Source organism: Solanum tuberosum, unplaced genomic scaffold, assembly GCF_000226075.1.
Source record: "Solanum tuberosum cultivar DM 1-3 516 R44 unplaced genomic scaffold, SolTub_3.0 scf00361, whole genome shotgun sequence".
Taxonomy (NCBI): Eukaryota; Viridiplantae; Streptophyta; class Magnoliopsida; order Solanales; family Solanaceae; genus Solanum; species Solanum tuberosum.
In genome coordinates this window covers 110,845-136,036 of record NW_006239286.1, presented here as the reverse complement: position 1 = coordinate 136,036, position 25,192 = coordinate 110,845, and the positions used below count along the sequence as shown (strand labels likewise).

Below are 25,192 nucleotides of genomic sequence, written 5' to 3'. Positions count from 1 at the left end.
CGCCGCCGCCGCTGGCGCCGGAACCATAAATAAGAGCAGAAAAGAGAGAGAGAAGGAGAAGGAACGAACGAAGCTACGAGAACGTCACCGGCGAGCAATTACGAGCCGAATGCTTGCTGGACTTCGTCAGTACGGGAATTTTCCACTTCCTGTTCGTGCTGATATGAATGATGTCCTTGCTGCACTTGCTCGGCAAGCCGGTTGGACTGTTGAGCCTGATGGTACCACCTTTAGACAATCTCCTGCTCCTGCTCCGACTAATGCTTCAAATATGGTGAGTTCATATTTACTGAAATTACTCCCTTCGTTCTAATTTATGTGTCAACTTTCACATTTACTACTGAATGGATTTTTACTTGATGTTCTTTTGCCAAAGTTTGAGTCTTTACAGTTTACCTTTCATAATTTGAGTGTTATATGCAATGCACTTTGTGAAACCAATTTGAGAGATAGAAAAAAGTATTAGTTATTGAAGCATAGAGTGAATTACACTTAATCCATTAAATTGTACCCCTTTTACCTGTTCAATGGGATAGAGAACCCCTTTGACCCAAGTGGTGTAGCTTAGGTTTCAACAAAGTGGGTAAAACTCTGGTAGATTGGGGGGGGGGTTTCAAATTTTTGCAGAGACGAGATGTTAGGTGATTTCTTGCTATCCGCCTAAGTGTTGGTGGGAGAGAGTTACCAGAACTTGTGCAGGGGGAGATAATAGGTATTTGGTGGAATAGTCGAGGAACACGCAAAATAGCTGGACACCACTCTTATAAAAAAACATCATAGATTGATGTCTTCTGTGTTGACGATTGGTCAGAGGTTTGGAGACATACCCTGGTGTCTAATGGGTTCAGTTTGAGCAAGACTAAGACAATAATTGAAGTGCAAGTTTAGTGACTTAACTCATGAGGTAGATGTGTAAGTGAGGTTTGATACACAAGTCATCTTCAAGTTTCAAGTATCTTGGGTCAATAAATACAAGGAAATGAGAAGATTGACGATGATGTTACATGTCGTATTGGACTGAGGTGGATGTAATGGAAACTTGCATCCGATGTCGTATGTGATAAGAATGTTCATGAAGACTTAAAAGTATGTTTTATAAAGTGGTTCTTAGATCAACTATGTTGTATGAGATGGTTTGTAAACTGGTTCTTAGATCAACTATGTTGTATGAGGTGGAGTGTTGGCTTGTCAATAACTCACACGTCTAGAAGATAAAAGTAGCGGAAATGAGGATGTTAAGATTGATATGTGGGCAAAGTAGGAGAGAGATGATTAGGAACAAATATATTCGGGATAAGGTGGGAGGAAGGTTGCGTACACACCACCCTCCCCATATGGCTTGGTTGTTGTCGTAAAACAGGAAAAAATTATGCAATAGTATTAATTTAGATTGATATTCATGCCTTTGGCTTTTATCGCTTTGTGCGATTTTTTCCTAGAGTTTCAAAATTTATTATACCTTGACCCTTCTTTCGAAGGTGTTACCCTTTGCAATTTTGAAAATTTTACTTTAGCTTGTCAACATTGCGGACAAGGTTTTTAGTTTTATGTCGTTCTTCCATATTTCTTGGTCTTGTGAGTTGTGAGAGATCTCACTACATTTTGTCCTTCTGGCATTCCGGTGAATGACTTTTATTTTTCTCCTTGACTCTGAGGTTAATGAGATTCTTTGTGCTTTCTAATCCGAAGGAAGTACTGTTCCCCAAACCTTTTAAAGTACTGTTCACCAAACCCAAAAGGTTAATGGGTTAAGCAGAATTTACCCTCGAGTATATTGAATGTGAAGTCTTTCCTAGCTTACTAATATTTACGCCGTAGAAGATATTGAATTTACTGGAAAAATGTAAACAGTTAAATGTATCTAATTTAATAGAGAAAATGTTGGATGATTTTGACCAGTTGCCATCTTGAACTATACTCGACCAAAGGAATGATCTATGGTGTAGTTTGCTGGATGATGAAAAGAGAACTGAAGTTTCTTTTAATAAAGGGAGAAGGGACGGATTTACCCCCGAACTTTAATAAATGGTATGTCTATGCCCTCCGTTATACTTTCCGTCCACATAAGCCCCTGCCGTCCAATTATAGGTACACACATACCCCTCTCACTAACGGCCCCCTCATTTTTTACACGTGTCTTAAATCTAATCAACTACCCATTTGACCTTTCTTTTTAACCCATAAACCAACTACCCGCCCATAAACCCAATACCCACCCAATTTCCTCTAAGATATATCCTATTCTTCTTCTCTACACAAAAACCCCTTTATTACCCAAATGAACCAAATCATAATTTCTCCATTGACAACACTAATTATTCCCTCGACCCATTTTGGGATAATTACTCTGTTCTGCTAATGAAAATGAAAATGAAAATGAAAAATCCCATGTTCTTGAAGGAATTGCTGCTGTTGTTGGAGAACATGTTCTTTTCGGTTACAATAACAATGAAAACAGAATGATGATCCAAATTCAGCACTTTCAATTCTGAAACGCACGTGTCCTGCAGAAAAGAGGAATAATAATAATAATGTTCCATCAGTCGAGAAGAGTTACAGAGGAGTGAGAAATAGGCCATGGGGGAGATGGTCAGCGGAGATTCGCGACCGTATAGGGCGGTGCAGACACTGGCTGGGTACATTCGACACGCCGGAGGAGGCGGCGCGTGCGTACGACGCGGCGGCGAGGTGGTTGAGAGGTTCAAAAGCTCGAACAAATTTCCAAATTCCTCCGATTGTTCCTCTGCCTACTTCACCAACATCGACGTCATCATCTTCAAATTCGTCTCGTGAAATGAAAATGAAAATGAAAATGAAAAATCCCATGTTCTTGAAGGAATTGCTGCTGTTGTTGGAGAACATGTTCTTTTCGGTTACAATAACAATGAAAACAAGAATGATGATCCAAATTCAGCAGTTTCAATTCTGAAACGCACGTGTCCTGCAGAAAAGAGGAATAATGTTCCATCAGTGGAGAAGAGTTACAGAGGAGTGAGAAATAGGCCATGGGGGAGATGGTCAGCGGAGATTCGCGACCGTATAGGGCGGTGCAGACACTGGTTGGGTACATTCGACACGCCGGAGGAGGCGGCGCGTGCGTACGACGCGGCGGCGAGGTGGTTGAGAGGTTCAAAAGCTCGAACAAATTTCCAAATTCCTCCGATTGTTCCTCTGCCTACTTCACCAACATCGACGTCATCATCTTCAAATTCGTCTCGTGAAATGAAAATGAAAATGAAAATGAAAAATGGTGGCGCTGTTGCTAATAATCAAAGAAAATGCTCAGTGGTAACTTCAACTGCGCATTTATTTAGCTCTAATGAATTTAACAAAAAAGTTAGTGTTACTGTGGAGCTTGATCTCAAGCTCGGATTCGGGAGGAAGTTGGGTGGGTATTGGGTTTATGGGGCGGGTAGTTGGTTTATGGGTTAAAAAGAAAGGTCAAACGGGTAGTTGATTAGATTTAAGACACGTGTAAAAAATGAGGGGGCCGTTAGTGCGAGGGGTATGTGTGTACCTATAATTGGACGGCAGGGGCTTATGTGGACGGAAAGTATAACGGAGGGCATAGACGTACCATTTATTAAAGTTCGGGGGTAAATCCGTCCCTTCTCCCTTTAATAATTAGAAAAGAAACTTACAAAGTATATGCTATCAAAAAAATAAAACAAAATAAAACAAAGAAAAAACAACGTACAAAGTATAAATGATGTACCTAGATAGTTTGGTGTATGTGGTGCTCTAACTGTAACTTAATGTAATAATTGAGGAGATCATTATTTTCTTTTGTAGAATGTACAGAATAAAAATGAAAATACAACAACCAAACACGTTTGTTATTACCATATATTACTAACAGATATTACACTTTTTCTTGAGATTGTACATTTCATTGTTAGGCATGTTACCTTCAATCAGTCAATGTGTTTGGAAGATTCTGAAGTCGTGAATCTATGTTTATATGGTCTTTTTAAAGACGTTTTCTGAAAATACATTGCTTTGAAATAATACATACCAATTCATATTTTATCTTGGAGTTATTTTGTTTTCACTGCATCTGCTGCTGCAAAGATAACATCTTGTCTCATTGGCATTTGATCTTCTTGATATTCTGTTTAAACATTAAACTGCCAACAAAAATGATGTCTTAATTATCACTACCACTGAATAAATTTCATAGGGGACTTATCAGGTGATGTCTGTTGAGAGCCCAGTTTCTGGCAGTTCCTTTAGAAATTGCTCAACTAGAGCATCTGTGGATGGTCAGCCATCAGTTCCAAGGATCAATGAGAGTTTATCGCCCGCATCTTTTGATTCTATTGTGGTCACAGAAAGTGATACGAAGGTTGATAAATTCACAAGTACCAGTCCAATGAATTCTACAGGATGTTTAGAGGCAGGCCAGGTAAATCAAGTTCTTATAAGCTGAGGATGATATACGTTAAAAGTAATGTTCAACGTGGCTTTGGGGTTTATTATTTATCATGATGTATTCCACCATCTTAAACGTTTCCCATCTTTTCATTAGACTGCAATGTAGCACTGTTAATACAACTAATTGAATTGTTTTAGCATAAATGAGAACATATGAAGATACAAATTGTCCATTTTCCAAATCAGAGGGGAGGCGGAGACTTGCTACTATATTTGAGTTGTTTAGTATCAGGTTTTATGTTCTTTTTGTCTTTTGGAGGATTTTAGATGCATTTTCTTTTCACCCTCTTTCTCACTCTGTCTCTCTATTTATAACTGATGTTGACTGACTAAAATATAATGCAGGAACCTGTGAAATTAATGTTGGATCTGCAGCTCATGTTTTCTTTTTGATTTTTTTTTGGCTAGATTGAAGCTACATATGAAGTCATATATGAGGATGTAATGCCTTTTCTTGTTTGTGTCATGTCCGCAAATTCTCAAAAAATATTTTCTCTGTGTGTCTGTGTTCATGCTACTTAAGCTGCGTATGAGATGACATAGTTGACGTAGTAATTCCTTGTTCCACTTCCGACATATTTATTTGAGTGTTTTTGACTTTTTCCCAACAACAATGGAAGATCTTAATGTTGACTTTCTTCTTTCAATATCTCACATTCATTTTGGAAGTTTATTTTGAGATCAACTCTTCATGCTTCAAAGACCCTAGTAGCATGATTTTATCTCAGCAGCAGAGAACAGACTAAGTTGTTCTTGATACAACATGGTTGCTTGTATATTTGTAAGCTATTTTTATTTGAAGGTTGGTATACTGGATACATTTGTTCTCCCGTCGGAGGATATCTAACAAGTTATTTGTTGCAGCTCATGCAAGAACTTCACTGTGGGGAGCATGGAAGTAGTTTTGCAGAGACTCAATACGTCCCTGTTTTTGTTATGCTTTCTGTAAGCAGCTTTTTCCTTAATATATTTTTGTTCCTCATTACATGTAAAAGGAGGAGGCCAAGCTTTCAGATTTCTCTCTCATTGTTAATTGTCTTTCCATGTTCACCATTCAAAATAAAACATAAGGAAACAGTTGGCATCACATCTATACACATTCCATTTTCATTCTAATTATCCATACTTAGATCATGGCTTTGCTTGTGGCAGAGTGGTGTAATCAACAATTTCTGCCAGTTGATGGATCCTGATGGTGTTAAACAGGAGTTGCAACAGCTGAAGTCCTTAAAAATCGATGGTGTTGTGGTAAATTGCTGGTGGGGCATCGTTGAAAGTTGGGTACCTCAAAAATATGAGTGGTCTGGCTACAGAGAATTGTTCAAAATAATCCGTGATTTCAATATGAAACTGCAGGTCTTAAGCCACTCTTTGTTTATATTATACTCATTGATTCGTCAAATTTCTAACAAGTCTTAAACTAGTCAACCTTTGGTGGAAAGAACCCTGGCCTTTCCTGCTTTAGTCATTTCAGTGTCTTACAAACAATTCATTCTTACGATGCCTCATTACATCTATATTCTGGAATATTATTCCCCTCACTCCTTGAGGGGAAAGTAACCCAACCAGAAGAAAGCGGCAATTGATATATGTTCCCATTTTATGTTTGCATTAAGACATTTCTTGAGCTTGTTTAGGCTATTTATGGGCGGATTCCCAATAATAGATATGTAATTTCTTCTTTTATCCACAAAGGTTGTAATGGCATTTCATGAAAATGGAGGAAGTGATACCAGTGGCATGTTCATTTCCCTTCCTCAGTGGGTTCTGGAGATAGGCAAAGACAATCAGGATATATTCTTCACAGATCGTCAAGGAAGAAGGAACACTGAATGCCTATCCTGGGGCATCGACAAAGAGCGAGTATTAAGAGGTAGAACTGCCATCGAGGTATTAATTTTTCCTTTTATTCCTTTCAAATGAGAAAAGCTAACGTTCCCTGATTCTTTGAAGGGAATATCTCTCTAATACATATCATCCAATCATGTAAATTGTATTGTCAACTGGATAATGAATAATTTGTATTTCTGAGGAACTTTCCACAAGATTAGTTTTAGAAGTGAAAGGTAATGTGGCTCTTGTAAATAGAAGTCTGACAGCTTTTCTATTAAAAAAATAAAAATAGAAGTCTGATTGATATATCATTTCCTACATAAAAGAGTGTTTTCTCCGTTTGATTGCCTTCGCTGATGCTGAGACAAAAGTGAAAACTAAAAAGAAATAAAGTTGTAATAGTCTAAATTGGAACTAAATATTAGTTATTTTGATCACTAGTTTGAAATCCAAAATTGCAGGTTTACTTTGATTTGATGAGAAGCTTCCGCACTGAATTTGATGACTTGTTCACTGATGGTCTAATTTCTGCTGTTGAAATTGGACTTGGAGCTTCTGGGGAGCTAAAGTACCCTTCTTTTTCTGAAAGGATGGGATGGAGGTATCCTGGTATTGGTGAGTTTCAGGTATCTGTTATAGGAAGGCTATGATGTATGAATAGTTACGTGATTTGGTCATATTACTTGGTCTTCACCGACTATAGTTTTAGAAAATAATCTTATCTTGTTCCCTGAGTCTGTTTGATAACCTTGGTGTACCTGAAAATGCGTAGTCTGACTGTCTGACATTGTTTAGTTCTTCATTTAACCTAAGTGGATAGTTTTTATGTAGTTATTTTTTTTGGTTTGTAAGGAGAAATTTCATATGATGTAATGGTTTCTATGATATAGTTACCCCTCTTGAGTCAACCTGTTGCATAGAAGTGATGAGGGACTATCAATTCTATCTATCTTAGATTGTAATATTTGTAGCCAAAGAAATATCCTACAGAACTGTACCTAACTAACGCGTAGCCTTTTTAAAGAGGTGAAACAAACAGTAAAAAACATTACATAGAGATTTTCTGTGATTCCTCATCAGCACCTATTATCTAGAGCTAAGTCACAGGGCATTACTAACAAAGCTGTTATAATAACATACAGGAAAGTTGAAAGGAAAGAAGTGACTACTAAGTAGACATGTCTCTATAATGTTGGGATGGGAAATACAAAAGGCTTGAATATGATGCGACAATTATCTTATGAATATGATGATAACTTTTTTCGATTTGTGTATCACATTGGTATTTTTGTATACAGATTATTAGCTTGTTTCCTTTTAAAGATTTAAACTAGATAACTATTATAGTGGTGTCCTGAACATGAATTTAAAACCCTTTTTATTTTATTTGATTGTCCCCCCCTCTAATTAGCTTCAACTTTTCCTGTTTCAGTGCTATGATAAATATTCTCTGCAGAATCTTCGAAAAGCTGCAACATCAAGGGGACACTCTTTCTGGGCCAAGGGACCTGATAATGCTGGTTATTACAATTCTAAGCCACATGAAACTGGATTCTTCTGTGAGCGAGGTGATTATGATAGCTACTATGGGAGATTTTTCCTCCATTGGTATAGACAGGTCTTAATAGATCATGCTGATAACGTTCTCACCCTGGCAACTCTTGCATTTGAGGGGATACAAATTGTCGTGAAGGTATACATATGGGCCTAAATCAGCTCGTCATACTTTCTGACCCTTGTTTCGCTTTTTTTCTATTTCTCAACTTTTATTGTTTTCATCTCCAATAATTCAAAATTGGTAGTTTATGCTCTTAGCTTCCAAACTCAAGAGCCTTTCTTTGCTTTGGATAAATTTGACCAGTTTTTGAAAAGCAATTTCTAAATTCTATCTTTTTGAATTAAATAAATTGAGATTTGAAAACTAAATAATAATACTAAAAGTAGCAAAATTATAGTAGTTCAAAATATTTAAGATGTTTTTGGTCAAATATAAATTGGATTGGCCTTCATGAAGTGGAATTGATAATACCTTCTGGTTCGGGTCGGGGGAGGGTACAACAACCTACCCAGTGCAATCCCACATGTCAGGTCTGGGGAGGGTAGAAGTGTATGCGGACTTACCCCTACGGCCCTACCTCTTGGAGGTGGATATGCTGTTTCTAAAAGACCCTTGGCTCAAGTAACACATCAAAAAAATTTACGGAAGTAAAGTAGATATAACAGATAATAGAGAAAGTGTTACAAAGCATTCAGGAAAAATGAGCATGATAAAATAATGAAAGACTGCACTTGTAACAAAATTCCTTTGAGTTATTTGTTGCTATTCAAATTGATTTAGCTGGTGCACATTGATGGTGTTCTAGGTAGTTGAATAAGTGAAAATGTTCGTCTAAAAGATTGACAGTATCTTAATGAAGAGCTTGGATAGAGGCATACTTTTTCCTGGTGAATTAGATTTCTCTTTTTTCTGCAGATTCCAGCAATTTATTGGTGGTACAGAACGAGCAGCCATGCTGCAGAGCTCACAGCTGGATATTACAACCCAACGAACCAGGATGGCTATTCTCCAGTTTTTGAGGTTCTCAAAAAGCACTCTGTAACAATAAAGTTTGTAAGTTCAGGGCTTCAGGTTCCAGAAACTGATGACGCGTTGGCAGATCCAGAAGGCTTGAGTTGGCAGGTTATTGGCTTCTTAACATTCCTCCGAGAACTCTCTTAAAGAGGCAAATAAAAGAAGTTTGATTCGTAGATACACCCCTTGGGGCATATCACTCAGAGAGCAGTGAAGCACGGGTTCATTTTTTCTTTTCTTGCGTCTTAAACACTTTTCTGTTTCTGCAGATCATGAATTCAGCATGGGATAAAGAGATTAATGTTGCTGGTAATAATGCATTTCCATGTTATGATAGAGAAGGATTTATGAGGCTGGTTGAGACTGCAAAGCCTAGAAATGATCCTGATCGTCACCGTTTCTCTTTTTTTGCATTTCAACAACCATCGCCTTTGGTTCAGAGTGCAATATGTTTCTCGGAACTGGACTACTTCATCAAATGCATGCATGGTATTGTTTTCTAGATATTCAATCACCCCCCCCACCCCCATTTTTTTTTGGCTTGGTTAACTTATATGAAGCAAATATACTAAATATGTTTGAAGTAATGTTGAAGAATATTTGATTCTTAGAAGTATCAAAACCTAAGTTGCTTGTGTTCTCCAAAAATGCCGCTGCACCTGTGTCGGATCCTTAAAAAACACACTACTTTTTGGAGGAATTGACATACAACCATTGACATTTTTGAAGAGTACGAGCAACATATGTAGATCGAAACCCAAATCCGTTTTATTTGTGATCATGGAATAAGGTAATACAGTATATCTTCACTGTCATTTCTTAATCAAACTGTTTCATTCACAGTGATCAGAAAAGCAGTTAAAATTCTTGGTTAGATGCCTCTGTGCAGTCTTCAATGTGTTTTCTTAGTTTTTTTCTTTAGGTAATTACTATCTATCTTTTTTTGGGGTAGGGGATTACAGGGGAATTGAACTCACTAACAAGGTGAAAGTTCAGATAACCAACCAACTAAGCTACTAAGATTCCTCCAACGCAAACGTTTTATTGGTTTATAGTGATGAATCTTACTAAATACATTGATATACACAATGTTTGAGTTTTCTGAGCTCTAATAGATCCATGTAACTCTCACTAACTTGTTTTGCATTCTTGTTTCTATTTTCAGGAGAAATCAACAATGTGGAATCTTAAGTCATCATAGAATCTTTTCTTGAAATGAAGAGGATTTATATTTACTTCAAAACTTTTTCCTTGTACTTATCCAAATATGTGTGTCAATTTATGTAAATTGTAAATGGAATTCAGTTGATTTATACATAAAATTACACACTAAGTGACCATTTGTGCTATGTTTGACTGCAAATTGAAGAGAAACAAACAAGCCGTTGACTTTCAAACACCGTCACATAAATTGAAACAAAATACTAAAATACAAGATGAACAAGTACTTTCAAATAGGAAAACGCCTTATATCTTTGAAATTATGTTGACTTGTTTAATATTTGTGAAAGTCATCTTGTAGATATCTTGAAGTTTTTTCATGGCCAATGGAGGCAAACTTATAGCTATCAAAACACCTTTTTCTCCCTTGTCATTTTTAACAGACACACCAAAACTAATGAAAGATGTAGCTTTTGGAACCCCTCCAAAAATGGGATTTCCCCATCCAAAATCAAATTCATCAAATCCAGCATATCTATTATCTGAGATAAGAAAATTCCAAGATTTGGTTATTTGTGGTCGCCCTTTAATCACCATTAGATCTGTCATTGATTTAACATACTCTTCATTTAAATGATCTTTAACTTTCTTAACCAATTCAACTGCATTTGTCAGTGGATTTGAACATAGTAATCCTGCTTTTGATATTACAGCTGGAGTAATGAATGCATTCCCATAATATCCAGGTGGCAGTTCAAATTTGAGTGACTTTCCACGTATATTCATAAGTAATGTCAAACGAACAATTTCTTCAAGGGGCAAATCAAGAGCAATGGTACGACATTTCCATAAAAACGCCACTAATAACTCAAATTTCGTACATCCATAATTTGGAGGAACATGATTTTTAATGACTTCCATCTCCGTATTTCCAAAGAAAAATGATTGTTGTATCAACTTGTCTTCAATTGATTCCCATGCAATTTTTGATTCAATTTGCTCATCAAATTCATGGTGAGTACATGTAATGCATGGTGATGATGTAGCACTTAGGAGATCCCTTTGCCATACAGGTAATATGGAAGGTGTAGAAGCTCCTTGAATTAATTCACTTAATGCATTTAGAAACATTTTGATACCATATGCATCCATCATAGTGTGATTAAGTCTAAATCCAAAAGCAAATCCACCACAGCGAAAACGGGTCACCTATATATAAAGATATTCTAGTTTAGTAATTTTACTGTGTAATAAATTTTATTTTATTTTTGGGATAAGGCACACTCTTTAGACTATGACTGAAATCTCAGAGATACGCCTTAACTAAACTAAGGTCCTATTACCTTCTGAACTCATTTTTTGTTAATTTTGTACACCTTTTATATTACGGGGCACACTCCGTGACTTCACGTAGTTGAGGCACGTGAAAGATATTTGAATGCCACGTATGCCAAAAAGATGTACAAAAAATGGGTTCAGTGGGTAATAGGACCTTAATTTAGTTAAGGTGTGTCTCTGAGATTTCAGTCATACTCTAATGGGTACTTGTAAAATAAGATAGAAGATTTATATAGAATGTTATTTACCTGAATTAGTAAAAGAGGGCAACCGATAATCCCATCAGAACCAGGAACATTATGAAGTAGTAAATCTAAGTATGGACATGGTGGTTTAATAGAGTCACCTAATTTCTCAAGCTCCACATTAGCATCAGCTTCAATAAACAACACTCCTTCACCATTACAATTCACCATAAGCTTCTTATTAGGCCCTTCAATGAGCCTACCAGCTAATGGATAATAAAACACAAGTGTTTTAGATAATCCATCTTTGATAAATTTTGCTGGATCTTTACCTTCCATTAAAGAATTATATTTATAAAACATTAATAGAGAAACATGGAAACGAGTACTCCCTTGATCATCTATTTCAGAAAGATGTTTTATCTCATGGGGTGTTACAATTGATGGAACAACTAATTTTGGCTTGTGATGTGTTATTGAAATTGGCATAGTCTTGTGCGCCATACGTGTAATGTGCTATTAATTCGGTTAAAAGAGAGGTTTAATAGAATTTAGAAGAGTTATTATTTTGAAATATGAATTATTGGTAAGCATTTGGAATGAAATTTATAGAGTGTCAATTACATCAAGTAAGAGATGTGTAATTGATCATTATTCAATCACAAACACAAAAAATGTGTGGTGTAGGAACGTTGGACTATCCACCCGGTCATTCGTTTTTTTTTTTTAAAAAAAAATGTTTAACACAAGCACTATAAAAATTGTTTTTGTCTAAATTTCAACTCGAATTTATAAATAGTTTTAACTTTTAATTACTTCTCATTATGATTTATAGTCAATTTCAAATATTTATGACTTATTTTATATTACAAATTTCAAAATTAGTTGTTTCTTAAACTTCTTGTTCAGAAAGGAATACGCACGTTCATTCCCCGTCTAGTTAACTAGAGATAAGGTTTTACGTCTCTCTCTTATATACTCCAACTATTTACTTTTACTTGTCCACTTTGAATTTTACATGCTCCTTAAAAAATAATATTTAATATGAGTATTTTACTACAATGCTCATATTAATTAATGTTATAGTGTTAGATTTTGAGAAATAAAGAATGAATGTTAAGAATAAAAATATATTTCTAAAATAGTAGACAAGTAAAAAGCGATCCATCGATCTATTTTGTTGGTGATTAGAAAATATGTAAGGAATATGTATGTACCATTTTTAAGAAAACGTTTTTCTTTCTTTAACTTCTTTCTTTGTGAACGTTACATTAATAAGTCCAAAAATAAAATAAAATTATCAATGACCCTTCAACGTCAAAGTGTAATGATTCATATTAGTTTGATACTCTCTCTGTCCTTAATTACTTGTCCACTTTTAAATTGACACATTTATTAAGAAAGCAATTATTGACATAGTGAATTTACCATTTTACACCTATTAATTATGAAGTTGATGGATTGAAAATTTAAGATTTTCAAGAAATAGTATATTTTTCAAAGTAATTAATTGGAGGTATAATAGGTAAAATTATTTTGTCATTTTTTGATTTATCAAAATGGACAAGTAATTAGGGACTAAAAGGAAAAATGGATAAGTAATTAGGAACAAAGGAAGTAGAATATTTCTATGTTTAATCAAACAAAGAAAAAAACAGCTATGTGGGTTGTTAAATCAAATTAAAAATGAGAAACATGTGCCTTTAAATAAATACTACCCCTTCTGTTGTAATAAATTGAAAAGGAATAATAATAATAATAATAATAATAATATATTTTTTTTTTTATTATTATTACTATTACTATTACTATTACTATTACTATTACTATTACTATTACTATTACTATTACTATTACTATTACTATTACTATTACTATTACTATTACTATTACTATTACTATTACTATTACTATTACTATTACTATTACTATTACTATTACTATTACTATTACTATTACTATTACTATTACTATTACTATTACTATTACTATTACTATTACTATTACTATTACTATTACTATTACTATTACTATTACTATTACTATTACTATTACTATTACTATTACTATTACTATTACTATTACTATTACTATTACTATTACTATTACTATTACTATTACTATTACTATTACTATTACTATTACTATTACTATTACTATTACTATTACTATTACTATTACTATTACTATTACTATTACTATTACTATTACTATTACTATTACTATTACTAATATTATTAGTATTATTATTATTATTATTATTATAAAATAGTTGGGGCTTTGAGAATGTAAATCATTAATTGTATTAATATAGTTCCAACATATTAATATTTCAGAAAGATGTTTATCACTACGAGGTGTTACCATTGCTGTAAATATCCAACCATTTTTGAAGAAGAAAAAATGTTGACACAAGCACGATTAAATTTAAAGGTATTAATATTTTTATAATTTAATTCTCTGATAATAGAAAATAATAATTAAACGAAAATTAATATATAAATATAAAAAAATATAGAAACTAACATGTTAATAAATAATAGAAAATTAATATTCATTCCAATTCGTATTCAACCTTAAAAAGATTGTCTAATTTTGAAAATTTAATTTGGTTCAATTCAACTCAAGTTTAATCGGTATTATTATTATTATATTTTAATCACAATTTATATGTCATATTCAATCTTACAAAGGTTATACATCCTTTTTAAGATCCCTTGTTAACTCAACCAAAACATCCAAATGTCTTGACATTTCATCCTTTTATGTATATTCGCCCGTATGATATTCATCTTAGCAAAATGTTAGAGAAAAATTAACTAAGAAAAATTGAATAATAATAATAAAATATTACGTATTTCAAAAGTCTGTCTTTCTGTCTTTAAAATTTAATTCCAATAAAACATAACATATACTTGATTTTTTAAATATCATACATAATTGACAAGTATTACTTATTAATGGGAAAAAGGGTGGAATATTACAAGCTTCAAAATTTTGATTTATTCACTCCCAAAACATACAAATGCAGAAAAATAATATTTACATCTTTAAAATTATATTGATTCCTTCACATTTCTTAAAGTCTTGTAGATAACTTCTTGAAATTTTTCCATGGCTTGGGGAGGCAAATTTATAGCTATCAAAATACCTTTTTCTCCCTTGTCATTTTTAACTTGCACCCCAAAACTAATTACAGATATAGCTTTTGGAACCCCACCAAAAATGAGGTTTCCCCATCCAAAATCAAATTCATCAAATCCAACATAACTATTACTATCTGATATTTGAAAATTCCAAGATTTTGACAACTCTGGTCTTTAATTTCTTTAATCACCATTAAATCTGTCACTGATTTAATGTACTCTTCATTCATATAATCTTTAAGTGTCTTGACTAGCTCAACTGCATATGTTATTAGTGGATTTGAACATAACAATCCTGCTTTTGATATCGCAGCTGGAGTAATGAATGCGTTTCCATAATATCCACATGGCAATTCATATTTTAGTAATTTTCCACGTATGTTGATAAGTAACGTGAAACGAACAATTTCTTCAGGATGCAAATCAAGAGCAATGGTACGACATTTCCATAAAAGCACCGCTAATAACTCAAATTTTGTACATTCATAATTTGAAGGAACTTGATTTTTAATGACTTCCATCTCCGTATTTCCAAAGAAAAATGATTTTTGTATCAACTTGTCTTCAATAGATTCCCATGCAATTTTTTATTCAATTTGCTCATCAAATTCATGGTGAGTACATGTCATACATGGTAATATAGAAGGTCGAGAAGCTCCTTGAATTAACTCACTTAATGCATTTAGAAACATTTTGAAGCCATATGCATCCATCATAGTGTGATTAAGTCTAAATCCAACAGCAAATCCACCACAGGTAAAACGGGTCACCTATACATAGAGATATTCTGGTTTAGTAATTTTAATGTGTAATAGTAGATTATTTTCTTGGGATAAGGCACAAGTAACCCCTAGACTATGACCGAAGTTCCAGAGATACACCTTAACTAAAGTAAGGTCCTATTACCCTCCCGAACTCTTTTTTTTTTTTAACTTTATACACCGTTTATCTTACGTAGCACACTCCGTGATTCACGCAATTCAGGTGCGTGGGAGATATTTAGATGTCATGTAAGCCAAAAAGGTGTACAAAATTACAAAAAAAAATGGGTTCAGGGGTAATAGGACCTTAGTTTAGTTAAGGTATGTCTCTGAGATTTCAGTCATAGTCTAAGAGGTACTCGTACATTTTTCCTATTTTTTTAATAAGAAAATCTAAAGAAGATTTATATAGAATGTTATTTACCTGAATTAGCAAAAGAGGGCAACCAATAATCCCATCAGAACCAGGAACATTATGAAGTAGTAAATCTAAGTATGGACATGGTAGTTTAATAGACTCACCTAATTTGTCAAGCTCAACATTAGCATCAGCTTCAATAAACATGATTCCTTCACTATTACAATTCACCACAAGCTTTTTATTAGGCCCTTCAATGAGTCTACCAGCTAATGGATAGTAAAACACAAGTGTGTTAGATAATCCATCTTCGATAAATTTTGCAGGATCTTTGCCTTCCATTAAAGAATTATAATTGTAAAACATTATTATGGGAATTTGAAAACGAGCACTTCCTTGATCATCTATTTCAGAAAGATATTTTATTTCACTAGGTGTTACACTTGATGGAGCTACTAATTTTGGTTTGTGATGTCTTACTGAAATTTGCATTTTGTCCCAAACATGTATTTTTGGTAAGCATTTGGAGTTATTTTTATAGAGTGCCAAGGTATCAAGAAGGACCATACACTTATTAATTTCCAACCAGTACCCATATTGGAGCCCGACTAAATCGTGATTCGCTCCGAAAAGTCCCATATTGAGAGATAAAGCGCTTCCTAACAAATATGACTCGGTATATAACTATATGATGATTAACAATTGGGGGATAAAGCGCTAACATAATCATTGTATATGACTATGTAAGTGTTAGATGATAACGAATCCTATTAGGATTCTTCCGTAGATATTCACAAGTCTTTTATGTAAATTGCAAGTCCTTTATTTTCTATAATTAGGATAGGTTTTGTTTTGTATTACAACTCTATTGTCTAAATTATCAGACTATATATAAATCATATATCGGTAGCCTTGGTTATGTGAGAGACCAACGGCTGACCTTTTTCTCTATTCTAATTTGGTATCAAGAGCCAAGTTTGTTTTTCCGCCACCAATATGGACAGCTCCAACTCGTCCATCGCTGCTGCGTTTCAGCCACATTCCTCTCCTTCAACACATCTCTCCATCATTGATTCCAACTCCCAAACAATTGCCCTTCCCGGCCTTCCGATAAAACTTGATCGGGAAAATTATTACATTTGGCAATCAACAGTATACTCTGCCTTTGAAGCCTTTGATTTGGAGGCTCATCTTGATGGATCAAATATTCCATCTGCCACTGTCCTAACCACTACTCAGGGTACATCTGACTCCACGCCAAATCCGGCCTTCACGGCTTGGAAAAAGAGGGACAAAATCCTTCTTCTTTGGCTTAAAACTACCATGAGCCATTCTATTCTACCCTACATAATGCACATCCGCACCACTCGTGAAGCTTGGTCATATCTTTCCAATCTCTTTCAATCTCAATCTCGAGCTCGAGTCATGCAACTTCGCCACCAACTCCAAACCACCACAAAGGGCTCTTTCACCATTATGGACTATGTTGACAAGAAACGTACTATATCCCATAGTCTAGCTCTTGCTGCCCGTCCAATAACAGACGAAGAACTTATGAGCGCTATTTTGTTCGGTCTAAATTCTTCATATGGCCCGTTTCGCTCAGCCATCAATCCTCATCTTATAAACCTCACTACTGACTCACTTCTTGGTTTACTTCTCCAAGAAGAGGAGAAACTTGTTGAGGAAACCAAAGCCCTCCAACTTCAAGCCAATGCCATATCTCGCCAATACTCCAATCGCTCCCCAATCACTGGCCAGTCCAATCAACAAAGTTTCACCACCTCTCAAAAATCCTCCGGTCGCCCAAACAACATCAATCCTTCTCGTTCTTCTAGTAGATCATCTTCTCGCATTATTTGTCAAATATGTGAGAAACCCAACCACCATGCTCGTAATTGTTACAACCGCAACAACATACACTCCTATCCACCTAATCGTTCCTCTAATCATCCACAAGACAATATGGTCACTCCCTCGGATAATATGATGTCTCCTTCGGCTATTGTTGACAATTCATGGTTTGTAGATTCCGGTGCCACCAATCATGTTACGTCGGATTTGTCTCAACTATCCATTCACACGGACTATAATGGTGAGGATCATTTTGTTGTAGGTAATGGTCAAAAACTCTCTATTCATCACACTGGCTCCTCCAAGCTTCCTTGTACTACTCGACCTCTTCATCTTAATAAAATTCTTCATGTTCCTTCCATCACCAAGAGTTTATTGAGTGTTTCTCAATTTACTAAAGATAACAATGTCTTTATGGAATTTCACCCCTCTTGTTGTTTTGTGAAGGATCTTCAGGGAAAATCTCTACTTCGAGGGTCACTTGATGATGGATTATATCGTTTGAATGGTGGTAGGCTTCCAGTTATCTCATCCTCAGCTCCTCGCACATTTGTCAGCTCACGAGCATCACTCCAAGCGTGGCATGAACGCCTTGGTCATCCTCACGAGCAACTTTTGCGTCGTTTAGTCTCTAGTTTTAATCTTCCAGTGTCATCCAATAAAATGTCTTCAGTTTGTGGATCATGTCAATTAGGAAAGAGTCATAGGCTCCCTTTATCTTCTTCTTCAAGTCGTAGCTTGTCTCCTTTTGATTTGGTGTATTCTAATGTTTGGGGACCTTCAAGCTGCATCATCTCCTGATTGGTTGTGCGTCATGGAAGCTGAGTATCAAGCATTGATTCGTAATCACACATGGACACTTTCTCCTTGTCCTCCTAATGCAAATGTGGTGGGTTGTAAATGGGTGTACCACATTAAACGTCGCGCCGACGGGTCGATTGAAAGGTACAAAGCTCGTTTGGTTGCCAAAGGTTTTCATCAGGCAGAAGGGGTTGATTTCCATGATACATTCAGCCCAGTTGTCAAACCTTCAACAATCAGACTTGTCTTATCTCATGCAGTGTCTCAAGGTTGGTGTCTTAAGCAGTTAGATGTTAATAATGCATTCCTTAATAGTGACCTTTCAGAGGTTGTTTACATGTCTCAACCACCAGGCTTTACTGATAAGTCTAACCCACATTTTGTGTGTCGCTTATCAAAGGCTTTATACGGTCTAAAACAAGCTCCTCGCGCTTGGTTTCTCAAGCTCAAAACATTTCTCCTATCGCATGGCTATATCTGTTTCTACTCTGATTCATCCTTGTTTGTCCGTCATACTCCCTCCTCTACTACCTACCTCTTGGTTTATGTGGATGACATCATCATAACGGGTAGTGATCCCTCTTATATCTCCTCATTCACCAAATCCCTTGATCTTCAGTTCTCTCGAAAAGCCCTTGGTGATCTCTCATTTTTCTTGGGTATTGAAGTTGCTCGCGTGGGATCTGGTATGCATCTCTCTCCAAGCTAGCTACATTCGAGACTTACTCTCTCAAACAAAAATGACAGATTGTAAGCCTTCTCCTTCTCCAGCAGATAGCACATTCCAATTGTCCAAACATGGTGAAACCTTTGATGATCCATCATTATATAGGAGTATTGTTGGGGCTCTTCAATATGCGACTATCACACGACCAGAGATCTCTTTTTCGGTGAGTTGTGTTTGCCAATATATGCATAATCCTACCTTGGATCATTGGAAAGCTGTGAAACAGATTCTTCGTTATCTCAAAGGCTCTCTTACACATGGAATAACCATCACGCCATCCACTTCCTCTATTATAAATGTTTACTGTGATGCAGGGTGGGCTGCTGATCCTGATGATCGTCGTTCTCATCATGGATTTGCTGTATATTATGGTCCTAATCTAATCAGTTGGTCCTCGCGAAAGCAAAAGGTAGTAGCTCGGTCTAGCACTGAAGCTGAATATCGTGCCATTGCATTTGCCGCATCAGAAGTATCTTGGATAACTAGTTTGGTTAAAGAACTTCGATTGCCCTGTCCTCGTCCTCCCGTGATATTCTGTAACAACATCAGTGCCATTTATCTCACTGCCAATCCTGTCTTTCATCAAAGGTCGAAGCATATTGAAATTGACTATCATTTTGTTCGAGAGAAGGTTGCGTGTGGACAACTTTGTGTTCAATACATTCCTTCCACTGATCAAATTGCTGATGTATTTACTAAAGCTCTAAGCTCCTCTCGATTTGCTCATCTACGGTCCAAGCTCACTGTCTCCAAACCCGACATGTGCTTGCCGGGGGGTGTTAGATGATAACGAATCCTATTAGGATTCTTCCGTAGATATTCACAAGTCTTTTATGTAAATTGCAAGTCCTTTATTTTCTATAATTAGGATAGGTTTTGTTTTGTATTACAACTCTATTGTCTAAATTATCAGACTATATATAAATCATATATCGGTAGCCTTGGTTATGTGAGAGACCAACGGCTGACCTTTTTCTCTATTCTAATTGTAAGGCACAAGTACCCCTATAGACTATGACCGAAATCCTAGAGACACACCTTAACTAAACTAATTTTGTATACCTTTTGGCTTACGTGGCACACTCCGTAACTTCACTTAGTAAAGGGATGTAGGAGATGTTTGGAGACCACGTATGCCAAAAAGATGTACTTACTTTGGTGTTGATTTTTCATTTTTATTTATCGGTACGCATCTAAAAGAAAGTGTAGCTATACTCTTTTATCACATAAATATCTAGAGGATAAAGACAAACAAATTTCAAAGAAACAACTAAAGTGATAATTTAAATATATAATTTAGGCCAAATTTAAAGACGTCTTTTAAGTATTTTGTCTAATAATTTCAGAAGACTCACTCCATTAAAGATTGGCAGTACTAATATAATGTACAATAAATAAGTTAGGTCTGCTGCTTTAGTTCCACAGATTTTAAATGAAAACCTTGAGTGAAAATCGGAAAAAAATTGTTGTGGGTCTTGTCCTAACGTTTATCTTAAAATAGTAGAGGATTTATAAATAGATAATATTAGAGTCTCTAGATATTTATTTTCAAATATTTTGCTAAGCTATTACTGTTTACATTAAGTATTCTCATATAGTTCAGACAATATTTGATTTTAATGTTTTCCCTTCAGTTATTTAAAACTAAAAATGCTTGAGTAGTCTTCCGCTAAGCAGTCAACCAGGCCAAGGATTCGCTTGGGAACCAACAATGATTTTTGAATGTCGGCCACGTCCAGGGTGTAGGCTTGAGGCATGACAGTGGGTCACCTAACTCTTTATATTATGGTCATTTGAAGTTTACCTTTATATGAACTCATATCAAATCATAGCCGATAGAAATACTTTGAACTTCATTAGGTGTTTGAGGTACCTTACGATCCTAAACCATATTTGATACACTTAGGAATGAACCTTAACACTTTTGTACAAGTATGCTATATATATCTCCAATTTGAATAAGCTTCAATATATTTCACTTTTAAGTATTACAACATGTCTCAAAAATTAACAATGGCAATGAGAAAGTAAAAGCAATTATTAAAGAGAGAAAGCACCATATATGTTGTTTCAGAATTACAATCACATAAGAATGTTACTAGGCTTTCTGAAAAAGAACTTTGGATATGTGATGGTTGATTGTTTCCTCACTAACATGTGCAGTGTAATAAAAAGTCTTAACAACTGCAAAGAATGTTTGTTTAATGTCTTGATTGATGTTGTTTGAGGAGGTGTTACTGAACACTAACTTTACAAGAGCTTGCATGTACAATTCAATGTCTCTAGCCTTTGAAGAGTTTGAAATCTACAAACAAAAAAATATATATTTAATTTCACAAATTAATCATTCAATTTTTTTATGAAAAGGAACTTGCGGTTGTTATTTTTTGAATGCACACATGATAAATTTCACTGCATTGTAATAACTTGCAAGTCGTATAAAAAACTAAATCACATTAAATAAGCCTAGTGTAACGAACTCGAACGAAAGTTATGATTTATAACCTGGCCATTTTGGAACTCATTAAGCATGTGACAGACTTTATTGGTGTGCTTGGATAATATCTCATCATGTGTCATATGGCCAGCAGCAAGATTAATTGTGTGCACTAGCAATTCTGCTTCTTCTTGACATGTAGGATTATTTAATGACATCAACCACTCTTCCCACTACATTAAAAAAGAAAACAAACAAGCAAAAATATTTAATTAAAACATTTTAAAATAAACAGATTTTAAAGGTTTTGCCAAATAGACCGACTATAAATAGGATAAAGTTAATGATGAATCTAATTATAATAAAATATCCTTGTATACTCACAACATTGTGTAGTTGGTGATGGATATCTATGCCTAGGTCTTGATAAGTTTCTTTTCCAAGTTGGTGCAAAAACTGATAAAGATTATTGAGAACCATGATTTCTTTTGTTTCATTACTGCAACAAAAAATTTAACTTGTCAAAGCTAAGTTTTGAGATATATAATCCAAGTCAACTGTCAAATAATGCATATTTAATTTGTGCAACTTGCAATGTATATTTTGTAAATTTGTTTCCAAAAACAATTATTATGAGTGATTTCCATGCATAAACTTGGGAACATTGTTGACATCCAATTTTGGACCTCCACAATATAAATTAATCATCAAGCTTCTTCAATTTCAAACAAATAAAATAATTAGTTTTATAAAAACTTCAAAAAATAAATAAATAAAATAATTATAGTTTGCAAGTTATTTCAAATAGTTTCGTCACTTTTTATAATTTTTAAATAATATATATGTTTTACATAATTATGTATATAATTATTATATTTCATGAATATTCAAAAATCGTCTCAAAAATAAGTAAATTAGTTTTACTTAAATGTCGTGCCAATTAGTTTGGTTTAGGTAATATTTATTTTATTTTATTTTTTAACTAGTTAGTTTATAATCAAGTTTATTAATTTGTTTTGTTAAAATTAAGAAGCTTGTTAACTAATTATATTAATTCATCTTATTTTAATTTTGGCCGAATTCAACTAATTGCCTCAACTTGATCGAAATTGCAATTTACGTGGTTATATTCTTAAGACCACATTCTTGAATTACTTTTCAAAACCCATTTCCATCCAATTTCCAAACTCAAATTTTGGCCCACTAAACAATTCCAAACACAATTTTCAATCATGCTCACTTTTAAAACCCATCAGCCCATTTCTCAATTCCCAATCCCAATTTCCTGTACAACAAATAATTTCCAGCCCAATACATCAGCAATACCAAACTAAACCCAAGCCCACAATCCATTACAATAACAACAACAATCCATACAATACGTACAGAAATACCTACCCCACTTTGCTTTGTTCTTCTTCTTCACGCGCAAACGCAGAAACCCAGAAACTCGAACAGCGACCCCACCCCATACTTGCCTTCGTCTTCTTCACGCTAAATCAACCCGGAAATTGCGTCTCCTACCTTGCCAGAACCCATACCCTGCATACCCATCACCCTCACGTCCCCTTTCCCCCATTTTAAGGAATTTTTTCAAAGCTTTCTACTGTTGTCTTGAAAAGGGGCAGAGTGAATTCAAATTTGGAATTCAATTTTTCACGCGATTTCCCCCCTAATTTCCATCTATATATCCATCTATTTTAATCACTGTGAGGGAGTTCTTTTTTTTTCGAAGTTTGAGTTTTCAGCAAATAAGCACTTTACACTTTAGAATTTCGCATTTAATCCTTCGATTCTAAGTCCCGATTCTCTTGGCTTGCTGTTCACATTGAGATTTCGTGGTAGAAGAGTCGCTGCTCTCAGCTCGTTTGTCCTAGTCTCGCTGCCTCAACAAAGGTAATATCCATTACATTTGATATTCTGTTTGTTTCAATCTCTATTATGTGATAAAATTTGTTTCAATTGTTTGATGCTTTCTTATGGATTTTTGCTATTTTCTTATGTTGATATGTCTTTGCCATCAAATCTAGGTCTTGTTGAACAAATATCTTGGTTGTTTAATAGGTGTAGCTATTGATCAAATCTCCTCTTCTCTTTTATGCTTGATCAAAGAATGTTTATTTGTCGTTTGGTTTCATATTAACTACTGCTTCAATTCAGTTTCTTTTGGCTAATACTGTATGAGCAAGTTCCTTCACATGTCATTCGAATTCAATGCATTTGTTAGCTTTTACGTGTTTCTTCTTAAATTTGATTGCTCGTAGTTAGTTATTTCGATCCCTTCTAGGTTTCAGGTCGTTTACTGTTTGTTTTTAAGAGTGACTTGGTTTAGATATGAATATGTGGTGGTTCGTTCATAAAGATTCATGGAGGTTTAAATTTCATTTGGTATATGATTAAGCCTCGATTTAGTACTTGTTTAGTTCTAACCCCTCTTAATTCATATTTTTGTGTATCGGTCATGGCTTTGCTGAAATTTAACCTTGTCGAATATAGTTTGCTTTTACGTAAAATCGATTGGGCGCTTGTGTAATATATTTATCGTGGCTTGAGTACAACGGTTAAGTGTCATGTGGTGTTCGACTATTTTGGGTTTCATTAAGTCAGTAACTTTCCAAATAAAAATTGACTTTGTTAAGATAATTGTGTTTTTTCTTGTTCTACAAATCATTTTTTCTCTTTGAAAGACTAGGATGATAGATTACAATAATAGTTCTCACAATGGTGTATCCGTTTTATTTTTGTATTTCATTTATTTATAACAACAATCCTAGAGTTAATAGCTAAACCTGCATTTAATTTGTTTACTGGAAAATTACGTCTATGGTCTATTTTTTGTTCAAATCTTTACCCACTTTCCCTGTTTTACATAAATGGTTAAGAAATCATGATAATGTTATTGTAATAATCAAGTTCCTTGGTTTGATGGTGGTATGTGTTCTTTTCTTTTACTAAAATTTTAGAGTTGTACAAGTGCTTTGTTTACCATGATAATTTGGGTGTTTAGTTTGTTTTGATTTGTTCTAAACTAGTGCTCCCATCCTAAGAGATTGGTCTCCTATGATTGACCTAAATGTAGCTCTTTGTCATATAATCTATAATTTGTTAGCTGCCCAGTTTCTTTATAATCCATTAGTTATGACAACTTTGGTTTGCCGTGATTTGTGTTCCCTTTAACTATCTTATGTGCTTCTTTAGTCAAAGTGATTGTTTAGTTAGTAATGCCTACTGTTTAATTGTTCATCTAATGAATAAATTCGTTTTCCTAATCCTTGTTGTCCTTTCTCTTTGCATGAACTCTATTTCGGGATGAGTCCAATATGACTTTGTTTTCCTTGCGTTATTTCGTTGGATCAAATCCAACAATACCCATACTTGAGTTAGCCCCATCAATGTCCGAAGAAATTGAAAGCTGAAACAGGTCTCGGAAAGCGAGAAAAAGGGCTGTATACATCAGATATACACTAATCTACATCCTGTGTATACAAAAACGGGATTGGTTTAAAGGCCAAAATTTTCAGCAAAATTGGCCCAAAAAGGGGGCCCAAATTCATTTCTCCTTTACCTTTAATTTATTTAATTGAT

At 34.7% G+C, this 25,192-nt stretch overlaps 4 protein-coding genes and 1 pseudogene across 4 annotated transcripts in view; 2 read left to right on the top strand and 3 right to left on the bottom strand.

Moving 5' to 3' along the window:
- Position 1: 1 nt before the first annotated feature.
- LOC102598339 (beta-amylase 8) lies at positions 2-10,179 on the top strand (the record flags this gene model as incomplete). Its single annotated transcript, XM_006361531.1, has 10 exons — positions 2-274; positions 4,181-4,405; positions 5,299-5,379; positions 5,587-5,790; positions 6,130-6,324; positions 6,729-6,893; positions 7,700-7,960; positions 8,741-8,947; positions 9,109-9,328; positions 10,005-10,179. Coding segments are annotated over 10 exons (1,857 nt in total), but the record flags the coding sequence as incomplete, so codon positions are not given.
- A 127-nt stretch (positions 10,180-10,306) lies between these two features.
- Positions 10,307-12,104, bottom strand: LOC102598013 (methanol O-anthraniloyltransferase-like). Its single transcript, XM_006361530.2, has 2 exons — positions 11,587-12,104; positions 10,307-11,209 (listed from the first exon to the last, which is right to left on the bottom strand). The coding sequence occupies exons 1-2, from the start codon at positions 12,025-12,027 to the stop codon at positions 10,307-10,309; spliced, it is 1,344 nt and encodes a 447-aa protein (XP_006361592.1). The 5' UTR covers positions 12,028-12,104.
- A 2,461-nt stretch (positions 12,105-14,565) lies between these two features.
- LOC102597694 (methanol O-anthraniloyltransferase-like) lies at positions 14,566-16,280 on the bottom strand (annotated as a pseudogene).
- Positions 16,281-19,183: 2,903 nt separating this feature from the next.
- LOC107063459 (uncharacterized mitochondrial protein AtMg00810-like) lies at positions 19,184-19,957 on the top strand. The gene has a single exon (XM_015315356.1). The coding sequence runs from the start codon at positions 19,184-19,186 to the stop codon at positions 19,955-19,957; it is 774 nt and encodes a 257-aa protein (XP_015170842.1).
- Positions 19,958-21,268: 1,311 nt separating this feature from the next.
- The window catches only part of LOC102597370 (copal-8-ol diphosphate hydratase, chloroplastic-like), a 12,421-nt gene continuing 8,497 nt past the window's right edge, over positions 21,269-25,192 (bottom strand). The window contains exons 13-15 of the mRNA XM_015315368.1: positions 21,992-22,106; positions 21,676-21,840; positions 21,269-21,475 (exon numbers count right to left, since the gene is read on the bottom strand). Coding sequence (XP_015170854.1) covers positions 21,269-21,475; positions 21,676-21,840; positions 21,992-22,106 — 487 coding nt within the window. The remainder of the gene's footprint in view (positions 21,476-21,675; positions 21,841-21,991; positions 22,107-25,192) is intronic.